This window comes from Aristolochia californica, unplaced genomic scaffold (genome assembly GCF_029961685.1).
Source record: "Aristolochia californica isolate CCGP_79_NKW_82.1479 unplaced genomic scaffold, dmAriCali1.0.hap1 SCAF_6, whole genome shotgun sequence".
Classification (NCBI taxonomy): domain Eukaryota; kingdom Viridiplantae; phylum Streptophyta; class Magnoliopsida; order Piperales; family Aristolochiaceae; genus Aristolochia; species Aristolochia californica.
Genome location: NW_027182257.1, coordinates 2,316,072 through 2,332,178, shown reverse-complemented (window position 1 = coordinate 2,332,178; position 16,107 = coordinate 2,316,072). Strand labels below are relative to the sequence as shown.

At 37.1% G+C, this 16,107-nt stretch overlaps 2 protein-coding genes across 3 annotated transcripts; both read right to left on the bottom strand.

The window, feature by feature from the left end:
• Positions 1-355: 355 nt before the first annotated feature.
• Positions 356-8,744, bottom strand: LOC137934777 (P-loop NTPase domain-containing protein LPA1 homolog 2). Its single transcript, XM_068779302.1, has 15 exons — positions 8,592-8,744; positions 8,394-8,477; positions 7,094-7,167; positions 6,806-6,839; positions 6,442-6,500; positions 6,198-6,312; positions 6,026-6,063; positions 5,717-5,814; positions 5,563-5,618; positions 4,426-4,663; positions 4,190-4,305; positions 4,059-4,106; positions 3,544-3,609; positions 1,073-1,147; positions 356-682 (listed from the first exon to the last, which is right to left on the bottom strand). Exons 1-15 carry the CDS (start codon positions 8,718-8,720, stop codon positions 614-616), a joined length of 1,299 nt encoding a protein of 432 aa, XP_068635403.1. The 5' UTR covers positions 8,721-8,744; the 3' UTR covers positions 356-613.
• Positions 8,745-11,259: 2,515 nt separating this feature from the next.
• LOC137934496 (F-box protein At5g51380-like) lies at positions 11,260-14,165 on the bottom strand. 2 transcript variants are annotated; one of them, XM_068778873.1, is made up of 2 exons: positions 12,595-14,160; positions 11,260-12,040 (listed from the first exon to the last, which is right to left on the bottom strand). In XM_068778873.1, the coding sequence occupies exons 1-2, from the start codon at positions 13,764-13,766 to the stop codon at positions 11,767-11,769; spliced, it is 1,446 nt and encodes a 481-aa protein (XP_068634974.1). In that variant the 5' UTR covers positions 13,767-14,160; the 3' UTR covers positions 11,260-11,766. The 2 variants fall into 2 exon arrangements, with proteins under 2 accessions (XP_068634974.1, XP_068634975.1); XM_068778874.1 differs by having other exon boundaries at positions 11,948-12,040; positions 12,599-14,165.
• Between the last annotated feature and the right edge of the window lie 1,942 nt (positions 14,166-16,107).

Below are 16,107 nucleotides of genomic sequence, written 5' to 3'. Positions count from 1 at the left end.
AAAAATATAAATCTTCCAGCTCTTGTTCAGTTTGGCTTAAGCACAACTTGGTTTATCTTGGAGTACTGACCAGCTAAATTCCCAGGTCTCCGTTGGGATATCTGTAGTCTAATTGTTTTGGGTGCGTGGGTCAGTTTAAAGCAGAGCAGCTTTAAAAACGGACAAAGCTGTTGATTCTCCATTCTCGTATTATTGCCTTGGATCTGAATGGAGTGACGGTGTTAGCTAATAATGTTCTCCTCAAAGGAAGCATCGAAGAAGGTTTGCTCGATGCGAGTGGCCATGCCGAAACCCTTATTTGTTTGAAGTTTAATACTGGTAAATTATGGTTTCTCTTCTACATTTTCAGCTTCCATATGAAGGCGAATGCCAGCATTTTATTACTCGAAAGCTTCAATGTTACAGCAGTACGATGGTGAGTTCTAAAAATGAAGAAGCAGGTTTAATCTCGTACAGATGGAACCGCTTCATGTTTTCTTGAGATGATCTCCATAACAGTACCACGGCTCTGGTGTAAAGATAATTAGTAGGTCCGATCGTTCGTTCCTGGAAACTCTCCGCCTATCCTGGCAGAATTATATTCAGAATGATCTTACCCATTCGATTCAAGTACTCAGCTGGGATTTGCAGCCAAATTCTTGTTGGGCTCAGAAGATGAAGAAGAAATGCCTCGTTCAATACACTGCCAGGTAAACAGGTGAAAATGCTAACATCAATTACTGAAAAACTGTATAATTTATATGAACAGATGAAAGGTACCAGTAGGACAACAATCATGGGATGACACTGTTCTCTATGGAGATTCGAGAATTATGCCTAGGTAGTATCTGTTTGTTGCTCTACCCCCTGTTTGTTGCAATAAGATTCTAAAAAAACTGGTCCCAGGCATTACCCTGTGCCTAATATACTGAACAAGTTGCAGCATGATACTGATAACAAATACTGCAATAATTTCTTTATTACCTTGCTTCCATTGATGAGAGCTCTGGGTACAAATTTAGGTGCTGATACTTCTCATTTCCAAAAGTAAATATGATAAAACAAAATTTTGGTGAGAAATTGGAGAATATACCTGTAGAAGATAGCTGTGTAACCAATCCAAAGTTTGAGGAAACGTTGTAGCTGAAATATTGACCACTGTCAAACCCTGTTTCATGACACAGAATTAGAAAATGAAGAAATAATACATAATTTTGAGAGGTGAACCTTATAGAAGGCCAGTTGAAGATCGACAACCAAATGTATAAGAAAAATGCAAGCTTTTCATATGAAGAATACACAAGTGCAAGCTTTAGCTCAACAAATATCACAAAATATGAAGAGTTATTGGTCAAATTCGTGGACATTCTTATGAAGAAACACTTGAGGCTAAGAGAACTCATGCTTTATTGAGAACCATATCTTATTTTTAAATTGTTTTATTCTGCAACAACAAATGCTGGCTAAAATATAGGTTTTAGCAAAGCAGATTTTATAAATTAGTAAAGAGGAAGTCAATGAGGATGCTGCCATGAAAACACACAGTTTATAAGTTACTCAAAGATGTGACATGTTTCACATGAGTTAGTTAACTACAATGTTCAATGGTATAAGAGTGCAAAAGAAAAATAGTGGTAGGATGGACATGGTAGTAACATTAATGTGAAACAGTGACCTCCTACATATGTGAAACTAGTTATTTATGACACAGGGAAATGGAATAATTGTGGTATCTCAGCAAGTCGGTTCTAAATGATGAGGCCATGTTTGGAGAAACATTGTCATGGCAGTGAGGTTGGAATCAGTTAGTTAAGAAGTCAAACTATACAAGACAATGGCTAGGTAGCTCATGTAAAAATCTCCCCTCAGAAAACTCAGTGACTAGCTGATGAGGTGACCCATGAGAGTGAAGTGTTTGAGACAAGAGAGCCATATAAGAGGTAACAGACCTAACACTAGAAAAGTTAGCGCCAAGAAATCTTTAAAGATGTAGTTTCTCCCAAATAAATGCTTCAGAATAATCAAGATGAAAAATCAATTTTCCCAGACCTACTTGACAATTCAAAGTGCTGGTTTAGCTGTCACTAGGGCGAGCTATTTGCAAAATTATTGTCGGAAAATTAGGTCATAGATGAACAGAGTTAGGGAAACCGGATCCTTATGTTCTACTGACATTAGAAAGATACTACAACTTCATAGTATTCTCTCTTATAGAGAATGGGTCGAACTTTTTTAAAACGGAATAGGAAATAAGCAGGACATCTGCCAAAACTCTGTTGTTCATTGATTCAAGGAGTAGGTTAAGGGTGAAGTAACAATGTGGACCTCAGGAGAGAAATAAAGACACATTCATGAGGTTTCCACTGTGCAGGGAGTATATATTTATGGGAACAATAGCATCCAAGGCCTGAGGACCATGAATGTAACATCTGAACATGCCCAACCATGAATTAGGGCACATAGTATTTAGTAATGAGGGAAGTCACCAGAAATTCTGAGCGAGTAGGAAACTCGTTTCAGAAACTGGAACAATTTTATTCTTAAAATTTCATAGGCAACCTTAGAAAACTTCAATGAAATGTTTTGGGAACATCTTTTATATTTTAGACAACTTGTACTAAATTTCATTAGAAATATATGTAAAGATGAAGAAATCATAGATTTATATATTTCCTCACAATAAGAGTTTAAAAATTGAAAAGTGAAAAGAGTTAAAACAATGAAATAGTAAAAATTTCGAACAGAGTTATTAGACCCACACCAGACTGTCTGGTTGAACAATGTCCAATTGGACCTGGTCCTTTGTCTGTCTTAAATTTCTAAATCTAAAGGGTTGTTAAAAACTGGATGGTCCGGCCAGTTCCCTCACTTCAATTGTTGAACTAAAAAAAATGGTCATGTTTCAAAAACAAAAGATAAAAGAAGAGGAGAAGCTCGAGCTTCTCCAGTCAGAGCTCAGGGGAGTGGGAGGGCCCTGCCCCCACTCCATCCATCCCGTCTTACTTAATAAAGGTTGTCGTACTTTTTAAAGTTAAAATGATTTCATACCAGCCTCAAAACCTCTGTTTATGTTGCTTTTGGCTCAAGTAAGTTGTTAATTAATATATACTATAATCAATTTAGCTATTTTAAATTGAATTCATAGTTGTGGTAGGAATTAGCATTTCTTATTTCTTTAATTCGTGAACCTACAAGAATGTTTCTTGTTTGATTCTAGTCTGTTGCTTACAAATTTTTAAATGGTATTTCCTACCATTTCTGACAAATTTCTTTCACTATGTTCCCTCTTCCCTTTCCTTCTCTAAATGCATTCTTATTCATTTCTTCAACATTTTACTGAAGTTTCTCAAGTGTTTCCTGTGCATTCCCTAATTTTATGTATCCTAAATATTTTTTCATTATACTTCCTAATTCATTTCTCATTCCTGTTTCCTGTCTTGAAACCAGTGGTCCTGAGTTTTAACAGAAGATAGGATATAGAATCTAAGCTAATTCATACAATTAGAAAGTAATAATTCACACTACTGATATTTACCAAAAATGGATTCTGATTTAGAAGCAAACCTGTGATTCAAAGGAGCAAAGATAATCCTGAATAATTTTTAAATTGCTTACAACCTTCTCTTGATCCTGACATAATTCAAAAGCCAATAAGTAACAATCTTCAAGTAGATGGAGACAAATCATTGAAGTAAATATCAAAATGTAAAAAATCCAAGCCCCCCACCCCCCACCCAAAAAAAAAAAAAGGCTTGATGAACTTGGAAACGTTTGATTCCTGAACAACTGCAACTTTTTGTTTTTTCAAAATGGCTTATGGAAATGTAGATGATGCAACAGAAACCAACTCATAATTTCATTTTGCATGGTTCACGACCCCATAACTTCTTTACAGAAATTTAAATTACAGGAATGTGAAAACTTCTTTGCAAGGCATGACTCAAATCTTTAACCAACTTTTACTTCGCAGGGGGACACATGGAGATTCAATCCTTTACTACAAACTATAAAATAGACCATTGGAAAAACAAATTTCATGAATACCTCGTGTCATATCTAACAGATTCCATATTTCATACCTGGGCCACTCCAAATGTTCTTGTGGAAATCCACTCTTCTAGTAATGCCTAAGTGAACAAACAAAGAATGAAAGTCAACAGTAATTCTACCACAAAGTGTGAGATATATTTTTAATGACAACTAATCACACCTTGTGATCAAACTCTGCCATGTTCAAAACAATTGGTACAATTATTTGTTCAGCAGAAGACTTGTCTTTCTTTGGAGTTGCAGTAATCTTAGCATCTTTATCATCGAGAGGTCCCCCTAAAATACCAGAGAATGAAGAGAAACAATCAGATGAAAGATCAGAAAAGAGGCCAAAAAGAAATATCCAACAAGAAACAACATAGGCTATACATCGCTAAGATTGCTGCATGAGATAACCTTGAGATTTCAAAAAATTTTCACTTAACGAGGCAGATCCTAGAGAATCTGTGACTGTTTCAACAAGGTTAGTTGATGTAGCTTCTCTGTTAGTCTCTGTTTCTTTCTCACTAACTGTTAAATTGCTATTCTCTGAATCCACAGCAACTGAAATTGGCTCTTCCTTTTTTACAACAGAATTGGTCAAATCACTGTTCTCCTCGTCCATCAGATAAATGCTGGGATCTAGATGTATTCCCTGTCAAAGTAATAAAAGAAGTTCTTAAAGAAAAGAAGATAGAAGATATTTAGTATCTTTTTTTCTTTCTAAAAGATTTTATCAAAAGAAAGGGAAAGGTATAAAGGTATCAACTGGGAGAGACAGGCATAAACCAAAAGAGGAACACATGAAAACCAGGAATATGACAAATCAATCTGAAAACTGCCTCTTAGATGTTGGAGGAGCTAGCTCTGGAGAGAGAGTCTGCAACGCTAATCACACTTCATGGGGTTCATCTCCAAGAGATGGTCAAGAGAGGAATATGACTACTTCCTCACACAAGAAGATGTACAAGGGTGGTGCCAGCCCTAGAAAGATAGTCCACAACACTATTCACACTCCAGAGGCATGTCTTCAAGTAATGGTCAAGGAAGAAGTGGTCCTAAATCTCGTCAAATAAGTGCAAGAAATGACCAGGAGTAAGGATCTGTCTGAGACCAGAGGGAATTCCCTTCTACTTGAATGGGTCAATACAGCTACCACAATAAAGTTCCAAACCCTGAAAGAGAACCATCAGCTCTGCCTCCATGGAACTGCAATGGGGCAGGTTTGACAGGGAACCAGCCCCGACTCAACCCCCACCTTGTAGGGATGGATTTCCCCTTTCACCCTCCTAGGCAGAGATAGAATTAACCTAAAAACCTAACCCGATCCATGGAGTTTAGTGTAAGAATGACAGTATTGGCCCCATTAGACAAAATTTTATCTGACAAATGGGTGCCTAGCCTGCATACCATGAATTAATTGTCAAAGAGCAATGATTCCATGGTATATATCCTAACTTTTGATGAAATAACAAAATGTAAGAGCCAGTCATGGAATAATATACTTTATCATGAAATATATATTATTTTAGCTCGCATTGCTGGCTGACACACCTCAATTATGATGGGCTTCCCATCCTTCATGGCCTTCTTCAAATCACCAGCTAAACCTACAACAGATGCAATCCAAAAGCCCATGATATGACTAGAACATGATATATCAAAATATTCAGACACCTAAGAGTGCCAATAGGACTCGGAAGGATACCTTTCCGAACAATCCTACATTCACGACAAAATTCAGTAATGAACTCTTCCTGTGAGCTGAACTCCTGAGCCCAGACAGGAGTAGATGCCAATGGTGCACTACATATTAGATGGCTCGATATCAGAAATTACATCATGGTAAAAACAGAAGTTGGACAAGTGATTGTTCTAATATATAACGCAAATGCTAACATGTTATATATGCTATTCATGGTGAAATTTTTTAAAAAGATCAAGGTACTCAGATGTAAAGAAACAATGATACAAGTAACCGTAAGATGAATTATAATGAAGTTAGAAGGTCAAATACTCTGTTGATGTCCGCAGCAACTCATAAACCATATCTGTCTGCAGCAATAAAAACAAATTACATAACAAAGAAGAAAGAACTAACAATTGAAAAATAAGTTTAGAACATTTTCTGCTCTAACAAAAAAAATTTTAGCACATTTTCATATTAAGTGTAGAAAAGGATCGATCACCTGCAAAACATTTGGTAAGTTTAGTCTTTGAGCAAGTTGTGTGGCAATGGTGGATTTCCCAGAACATGCAGTTCCACAGACAAGGATAACCAGCGGTACTCTTTGATGATGGAATCTAGCAGATAAAGGACAGGAGATATTAGGTAACTAAGACATGAAACAGGCAACAACTACCTAGAAATGGTTAAGGAAACCTGGGATAAGGTAACTTCAGAAAGCTAAAAAAGCATCAAACATGACCAACCTAGTCATCATTTTGTACCGATTTATGTATTCTTCTCCATAGCCTCGCCGCTCCATCAACTGCATAGAAGATAATGAAGATAATCTTACCCAGAAATATCTTATCCTTCTTCCTTCTGATTACAACCCTACCCAGTGTGTATGTGTGTCTGTGTGTGCATGGTTGATGATTAAGTCAATATTTTAAAGGTAATGATGAGCAATAAAGCAGAACTACTAAAAATTAAAAGGTTTAATTTATTATTATTATTATTATTTTGAAAATGTTGATGCATATAAACGAGTTTGAATTAAAATTTGGTAACAATTTAACTGGGTTTACCAAGAAAGAATTAACTTATGGAGAGACCTGCACTTGAAAGTACCTTAAACAGATTTGCTTCCAAATCAGATTGAGATCTGCATAAGATCCAGGCCAAAATGGTTAGGTAGCTGGTATACGGGGAAAAGCACATAGCAATCAATGAAATATAGAAAGAAAAATAAAAATGGCAAGCAATGAATTACCATAAAATATAAAGAGGGATATTAGTACTGTCATATTACTTTATAGAATGAAGTGAGTGCTTCACTTCCATTCTTTAGTCCACAATTTAAAATGAAAAAAAGGAAAAAGAAAAGAAGAAGAAGATAAGAGCAAGAGAGCGACATACACATCGAGAAGGCTGTTGTCAATAAGCAACTTTTTGAGTTCGAGGGCAATTTTAATAGCAACATGATTAGGTATCTGAGATTACAAGAAAAAAAAAATTAGATTCTTCCATGTTATTTTTCAATAAAAACAACATTTATGCAAGCTTTTAGAGTGTGGATCTCAAAGAAATTCAACAAAAAATAAAAGGAAAACTGGAGTAGTTAATTGAAGATAAAAAAACAATATAAGATCCTTCAAAAGAAAAAAAAATAACATAAGTAATAGTAAGGTGACACAGAACTAGAGAAAAAATCTATTTAATAAAACAAAATGGAAGGAGAGGAAAGGACTGTTCATCTTATTAACTACTGCTTTGCCTTCATGAAAACAAAAGACACTTTGGGCCCTAAGGTAAGGTGAGTGATTTTTAATTGATGAATTTGTGTTTTCATTTTTGTACGAAAACATTACATTTTAAGAGTGGTAAGCACATTCCTTCTCCAAAGAAACAAAACTCAGGGTTAAATGGATGGTCTCTACATACATATCACTTGTCATCACTTTTCCTTTGGTCAATCATCTTTACTTCTTGCTTTATCTCTAACCTACTACTTCACACTAACAAAAACCATACCTACCTCTCCATGGTTTTGCTACAGACACCCCACCCATCATGAAACAGCTCAAACATGACAAATCTGATAATGTTAACAACTTTAAAAGCCACACAATATCTGAGATAGGGCAAGCATGAAGAAATGAACTCATAAGTAGCATATATTTTATTACCAAACATGCAGTCTTAGAGGATACCAACTTTAAAATGTAGAAGCAGGTGAATTCTGCATAGCATCAGTGATCAGAGAAAGATCATTTATTTAACTCTAAAAACGTAACTAGGTAATCCAGTTTTGGGTCTCTGTTCTTTAAATTATCTAACCTATTTAAAATCGGTTTAAATTTCTCTAGGGGTAAAGAGTTTCATAAAACTCAGAAAGAAAAAATAAAAATTTGATCAATCACACATAACTCTTCAACAAGAAAACATTGGCTACTGATCACACCGACAAGGATAAGACGGATATTTATCAGGTTAACCAAAAAAATCAGGATACAGCCATTGACCAATAGGAATTCACCAACTCACTGTTTTTATACTTCGCTATCTGCATATTCGAGGGTAGCTCAGTACAACTGATCGTATCAATGTCAAATAATGTTGGTGGAAAGAAAGAACAGCCGGACAGAAATTCAAACGCATGTCTTCAGGTAGTTAAACAACAAACATCGTGAAAGAAAATATAAAATGGGTAAGCTACCTTTGTGACGGTCAACATCCTACTAAGAAGAAACCTGGATAAAACGTAGTAGTGATCTGCGTTATCTCCAAGCCATACTTTGACCTGAACATCGCCGAAACGAGAAAAAAAAATGATTCAAAAGCCAGAGCAGATAACGAAACATATCCCATTAGAACCGACAAGAAAACGCATGCCCAAACAAATAGCGGCATTTACCTTGACGAAATCATACTTGGAAGAAGCGTTACGGGCAGCCAATCGTCCGGTGGGCCGAGAGGAATCTATCTTCTCATCCAGGTCTTCCCTACTCGGAGGAGCACAAACAACCACCTCTTTCCCCTTCATGCTCGCTCCTCTTTCCGACGTCCCTGTGCCTTACCCAGAGATCAAAATGTGGGAAACTGAAGGAAATTGGTTTCCTTCTAATTTTTTCGTGACATTTTGCGCAAAGTTTTAGGCAAGGTTTCTGACTCAGCTCATGACCCGACTCTGATACATGAAAATCTGAGTCAGATTAGGACACGTTAGTTCAATGCCTGGACTTGGGTGAGTTGAAGGAGACTTGGCCAAAACAAAAAACGTCGAGTCCCATCCTTTAAACTCCGTTTGCCCAGTCTCAAATCCGATCCAACTCAATTGAATCGTGAGTCGACTAAATGAATTGGAAAACCATTGTCCTAAGTAGACAGGGTGGGGTGAACTCTGCTCTATTCCGGACGAGTTCCCATAACGTTGCTATGTGCCTGAGCTTAGGACTAGTACCGACCCCTATAAGCCTATGATAATGTGATTTTTTTATTTATAATTTTATAAGATAATAGTAACTATTATTATTATTTTCATTTATTTACCGATTATTCATTCTACGATTCAATAAAAGGTAAATAATGGTATACTGAATAATTTATTCTATAATTTTTATATTTTATGCTATAAATAAATTATAAAATATAAGGGTCTGTTAGTGTGCAGCATAAGTGAAGTGTATTTCATTTACGCTGCGGAAAGTGGGCCGAAACCTGTTAGTGCGCCCAGTAAGTGACGAGGGAAAGTGAAATACAGTTGTATTTCGCTTTCCCCCGTCTTAGGCATAAAACAATGGTAAGTGAAATCCGAGGGGTCGAGCTTAGATTTCACTTACCATCGTTCAAATACATCTCGCTGTCAGGGAGGATCGGGTAAGAACCTCTGTCGAACGAGGTTTTGGAGAATTTTTTTTTTCTCTCTCGCGACATTCAGCTTCTCTTCTCTCTGGCCTCCCTCTCCTCTCCCTCTCGATCTCCGTCGTAGAGCACGGGAGGCTGAGCCTCTCGGCCTCCCTCTCTTCTCCCTCTCGGCGTACCGTTGGAGTGCCACCTCCGTCACCGTTGTCCGTTGGGCCGTTGCCTCCGTCGCCTCCGTTGTCGTTGCCCGTTGGGCCGTTGCCTCCGTCGTCGTTGCCTGTTGGCTCGTCGCTGTAGTCTCCTGCCTTTGAGGAAGACGACGCGTGCAGGAAGATGAAGGTTTAATTTTTCCTTAGTAAGGAAAAATTAAACCGTCGTAAAAATAATAATTTATATTTTTTTATAAAATAATTAATTTTATTTATTTAATATATTTAATTTATAATTACTATATTAAATTAATGATTTAATAGTCATAATTAAAAATATTGTTAAAATAAATATTTAATAAATTTTTTTGGTTTAATTATCCCATTGCTATAATTAATTAAACCAATAGTTTTAAATTTTGTGACAATATATTATTAATTAGTAATACATAAAATATATTATGTTATTGATAAATATATATTTATTTATTATATTAAATTAGTGGTTTTTAATGTTAAAACATATCTTATGTTATTAAAAAATAATTTATTTATTTATTATATTCACTTATGTTATTTTTTATTTATTTATTTATTTTTAATAATTTATTTTAGTCTCACATACTCAGAGGGAGTCTGTAGTACAATCTGCAATAGCATCATACTATCGAGATGTTTTAGTAATTCAAATGTGGCAAAATTATTGACTATTATGTTTTAATACCACTAAATATTTTTTATGTTGTACTTTTGTATGAATAAATATAATTTTTTATATTAAAAAGGTGATTGAGTTATATTTGTATAATTTTTATTTTTATTATTACGATATTTGTGTAATACGCTATGTAGTACGATATTTGTATAATTATTTTATATTTAGATATTAAAAAAATTAAAATTTGATTACAATTTTAATAATATAAAAGTAAACATTTATTTAATTATTATATTTAATATATTTTATTTATTAACTAATATTAATTTAATTTTATGATAGTCAGATATATCAAAATATTTTATTTAATAAATAATCTATATACACTTTACACCACACTTTCCATTGTGCACACTAACACAAACAAATACTTTATACTACACTTTTTATTGCGTACACTAACACAAACAAGTACTTTACACTGCATTTTCCATTATACACACTAACACAAACAAATACTTTACATTCCCTCTCACTTTCCCCTTGAAGAGTAATTTTCATTATATTTCATTTCCCTTTGCACTTACCAAATCCCTCAATTAACAAAGGGTAAAAGTCGTTTGCAGAACGCCTCAGTAAGCTATCCTGTTCTCTAGAAACCGATACAGTTGTTCCAATAATGGAAGATTGGTAGAGCTGTCTTCTGCACAACGTTCATATTTTCAAATAGTTAAAAAGGAGGCGACAACAGCTGGAGCAGATGAACAAACGAGCCAGTGTGACTTCATCTGTTGCAGCTGCAAAAAGAACCCAGAAGTCTCAAAATATGGTTTTTTTTTTCTTCCGACATTTTGATGTCAACCTACAGATCCTTCAATCTCAATTAAATTTCTTACCGTAATAGCTGAAAAATGAGTTCCATTCATTGGGTAAAAACAACTTATATTAAGAATAAGATAAAGTTAGCCTTCCTATCGATACAGATTTTCTACATCAAATATCCAGGATTCTGATCATGCTAAGCAAATGAACAGAGGTAATATACAAACAGAAGCCACTTGGAAGAAGTGACTTGATTCACCTACCCAATGAAGATATAATTAGCATCCCTAATCTTGTTAAGGAGGTAGAAAGTGTACAAGATACACAGCTCTGGCATATCAATGACAAAATTTGAGCTGTTTAAAATCAATCATTTTTTACCAGATTCCATCAATAGAGACAGGGGTTGAAGAAATGGAGATTTAAAAAGATTGGGTTGCCTTTCATTGCCTCCATAATCAGACTGGTGAAGCACCCCTCACAAGTGAAGATATTACCCATCCGAATAGATGAGAACTCAATCCTGGCTTATATACAGGAAGAGTCAATTAAATTGATTTCAGCCAAGACGATCAGGTCCTCACTCTCTAAGAGGGTTCTCATAGTCCTGCTCTCTTGAAAAATCTTCCACCTCTAGATCCGATCCCGGTTCCAGCCAGACTCGATGCAAGAACTGCTCTGGAATCTAGCTGCCATTTAAACTCCTTTAGAACAGAAAACAGGCTTGAAAGGGCAGGAGCGACTTCAGTGTCCTTCATACTTTTACACGAAACCACTCTTAGCCTTTGAAGCTCTTTCCAAGAAAGAACCACCGACTCCAAACCTTCTGCTGTCAACAAGGAGCATCCTTGCAAAGAAAGAGATTTTACCCGCCTGTGGAAAAGATTAAGAGTAAAAAATTCAAAATTGCTCAGTAGAAATCTTGAGAAACCTTGTCAGCATCAAAGAAATAAAAGCAGTGGTGGTTTCAATGGCCCATCACGTAGAGTTGTTCTAGCTATACAAGCAAGTTGGTCATTTAGATTTCAAAGAATAGGGTAGTACAACTACAACAATATCCTAGTACAGTAAGTGATGAGCTGAAGGCAACATCCTTAGTTTGGTCAGTAATTCACTTGTCCACAAAAATTCCAATAGTATCATAAATTACTTATTATTAGCAAAACTTTCATCTCCTAGGTCCAATCATTCACCAAGAATTTGCAATCCTGATGGCATTTTATTGTTAAAACAATGTAGACCTGAAAACATACCCTTCACTATTTTCTACAATTAACAGAGAAGTTCTTCCGCTGCAGAGTGCAAGGGTCACTGGAAGAAAAGTTAATATATAAGAAAAGAAAAAACAGCTAACATGCTCTATTCATGCTCCTATAAGGTTTTCTTACACTTGAAGGGAGGAATGGAAGAGCAGAGAACCCAAATACCTGCAGATACTAGCTGCACTGAACATTTCATTATCCAACCCCCAACAATCTTGTAACTCAATCTCTTTCACTGCTTCACACATCATGAAAAGAGCATATAAGATCTCCTTGTCCCGCAAATGGCACATCTGCAATTGCAACTTTTCCAACGTGGGGCAGGAACCCAGATGCTCGAGAGGTCCCGGATCGTTGTCAATTTTCCTACATCTCTGAACCCTCAATGTCTTCAAGTTTCCGCAAAAAGGCAAAGCCGCAAGCCATCCTGCGTCCATCCGATGGTTGCAAATCGTTAACTCTTCCAACATAGGGCAACATTTGCCTATCGCACTAATCCCAGCATAACTGCCTTCACATCCGATTAACTCCAACTTGACCAATCTCCTGCACCCGTGTGCGAGAATGGTGAGCCCAATATCTGAAACAACCGAATCATAGAACCCATCAATGCACCCGATCACTCGTAAGATTTGAAGATTCTCACAAGCAGCGAGAGCGCGCAAGGAGGAGTCAGTGCAGCGGTGGAGCTCCAGTTCTTGCAAAGTCGGGCACAACGCGGCGACACTCGAGAGCCCCGTCTCGGTGGCAGCAATGAGGGCAAGCCTCCTCAAATTGGGGCAGCCGCGGGCCAGAATTTTGAGCCCCTCGTCAATCATGTCTGACGGCAAGAGAACCTCCTCACTGATAAAGCCTCCATCGGAGAAATCCGGATCGATGTGAACCGACAAAAAAGAATGCGAAAGCACAATTCCGCAATTCTTCGGAGACTCCAGACAGGACGACGCGAGATCAACGTCGGTAAGGTTCGGGAACCGCGAGACTAACCTCCCCGACTCCAAAAAACTCCAATCCAAGAGCTTAATCGAAGAGCGAAGCCAGCCGGAGAGTGCAAACCATCTCTTGCAGACTAGCGAATTAGCGTTCCACTGGGACTGCGAAAGTTTCGAGAAAATCCGAAGCAGCAGCTCATCCGAGAGAAGCGAGGTGAGGTCGACGTGCCCGAGAGGGGAATCTAGGGCAAGGGTTTTGGCTCCTCGTATCCGAGGAGATTTGAGGGAATCCAGCTGCATCTTGAAAACCACATGCTTAAGGGAGTTGGATTTATCCTTAAACCAGAGGTCCGGCCAACCCAGTGGCTTCTTCCTCCGCGGCGTGGTCCCCGTCGAAAATGGCATTTAGGGTTCGCAATAAAGAACAATCCCTCTAGGGTTTTGCCTGTCGTTCCCCGGAGACCACGATTGGCAATCCCGCATAGCCTCCTCCGCTTCACAAAATCCAAATACCAAATCTCCAATATTCACTACTTCACATCAAATTCCTCCGCTCTCTCTTTCTTCTTGATTCTTCTTCTTGAGCTGCAGTCTGTGTTGTTTCATCTCCAACGGATTCCAAAAGCGGGTCCCCTGAGAAGCCTTTTTTCTGGCTTTTCTATGCGTCTCGGCAACGAATTCAATTTAATTTATTGAGGAAGGCATGCGTTTCTCTCGGAGCGTCGCTTTTTGTATCTTTCTTCCGTTTGATGGATTTCGTGTTTCAAATTTGCAGCCGCACGTTTCCTTTTCATCAACTTGACATGATGACCGACAAGACCAGCTTAGAGATATGGAATGATTAGTAGAATTGGGTCGGGTTTTTATAGACCTGATCCAAAAATTTCAACCTGTAAATTGAAAAATAAGTAAAAGAAATCCATCAAGTTTCAGGTTGAGAACGAGTTTTTCTATACTCAATCAGGTCAGGGTTATAGACGTAGGTTTTTCAGGGTTGAAGTTTGGGTTTTCAAAAACCCAACCCGTGGCGACCCCTATAAATAAGTACAAAAAAAGTTTTCCATACAGTTATTAAGGGAGAAAACAAAAAAAATAAGAGAGAAAACAAAAGAGAGACATGGTTTGTTTGATCATATGTAACTTATTTCTTGCTACCCAAAGGGATCGATCGACTTCGACTCTTACTTGAAATTTAACTTTTTTTTTTTTATCCATCTCAGTTATGGATATTGTGTATCCTAAATTTAATATTTATCTATTATAGTTTCCTTGTAATGCACATCCGAGGAAGAAGCATGCACCTCTCCCTAGTTGATATTTGCACCCACTTAAAGCAACGCTTGGAACATTCACAGACATATCTGTATTTTTAGATATTAGGTAGAAGGAAGGGTTGAGTTTCCCTCGGGAAGTAGCAATAGAAAAGGATAGCAGTATTGTACCACAATTGTGATTCCATCTTATCCAAAAAGGAAGGGATTCAGTGAAGCAGGCATGATTAGTATTGCTTAATTAAGGAAGTACTCATTAGAAAAGAGAAAAATAAACGAAAGGCAAAACAAAGAATCACCGTCCGTCCAACTCTGAGGGGTTGGTGATGGTTTAGATATTTGTTCTTCATGTACTATCTTGTAGGTTATGTTTTTAACTATTTTTCCTTTTTCTTTTCCTTGGAAAAAAGTGAAATGCATACAATGACCAATAGTCGAGATCCTCGACCATGACTATAGTTGCTAAGAACGGCTTCCAATGTCGACCTAAGCATGTCTTCACACCATCGAGATCCTTGGCCGCAACGATGCTGCAATAGTGGAGAACTGAACTGGTTTTTAGGCTTTGTCAGATTTTCCTTGAACAACGATTTTGTTTGGATGGTTTCCTCGGTTTGCGGATGCTTATGTTGCAGTCATGAAACATAGCCACGAAGACATCACTGAAGATGAAATTTATGGAGTCATAGATGTTGCATTGTTTATGGAACTAACTGTTGAGCTTGGCGTAGAGAGTGTCCTGGAACCCACGAAGCTCACAGTGGAATCATTGCTACTATTGGAGCTTCACAACTAGTTGTATTCTTGCAAGTAATATCAATGGTGAGGAACTCATCTCCTTGCACCACTGCACTTTCATAGAAGAGTTGTCAAAATAATACAAAAAAGGTATCATTTATCAATGAACCAGCTAAGGAAATAAGTTGTTCACCACATTGATTCTGAGTCTTCACAGGCAGTGAGTGACGACGAGCTCAATGGTGAGAATTCCATGCCGAGAAGAAAAAGAGAGAAAGGGAAGGGGAAGGTGAAGAGAGAGAGTAAAAGGGAGTGAATAGGAGTTGGAGAGATGGAGAGGTAGGTGACTATGGGCGAGCGTATTGGCACAAAGAGGGAAGGAAGCTTTCTGGTAGGGGTGGCATTGAATCGAGCTGTGCCCAAACCTACCTATGTCTGAGCCAGACTTAATTTAAATATTTCGTACTCGAGCCTAGCTTCTAGCCTAAAATTGTAATCGAGTTTGAGCCCAATAATTTTAATCGACTTTGAACTCCAACCTACATTTAAACTTTGCATAAAATACATGTCAAATAAATTGTATATAAAATTATGTATACATTTTACATAAATTTGGGTATAACCTTTGTATAGCAACCCTACACAAAATTATTTATATACTTTGCATATAAAATTATGCATAAATTCAATAATCAAACACAAAAACATTCCTTTTAAAAGCAATTTTGTCCATTTGT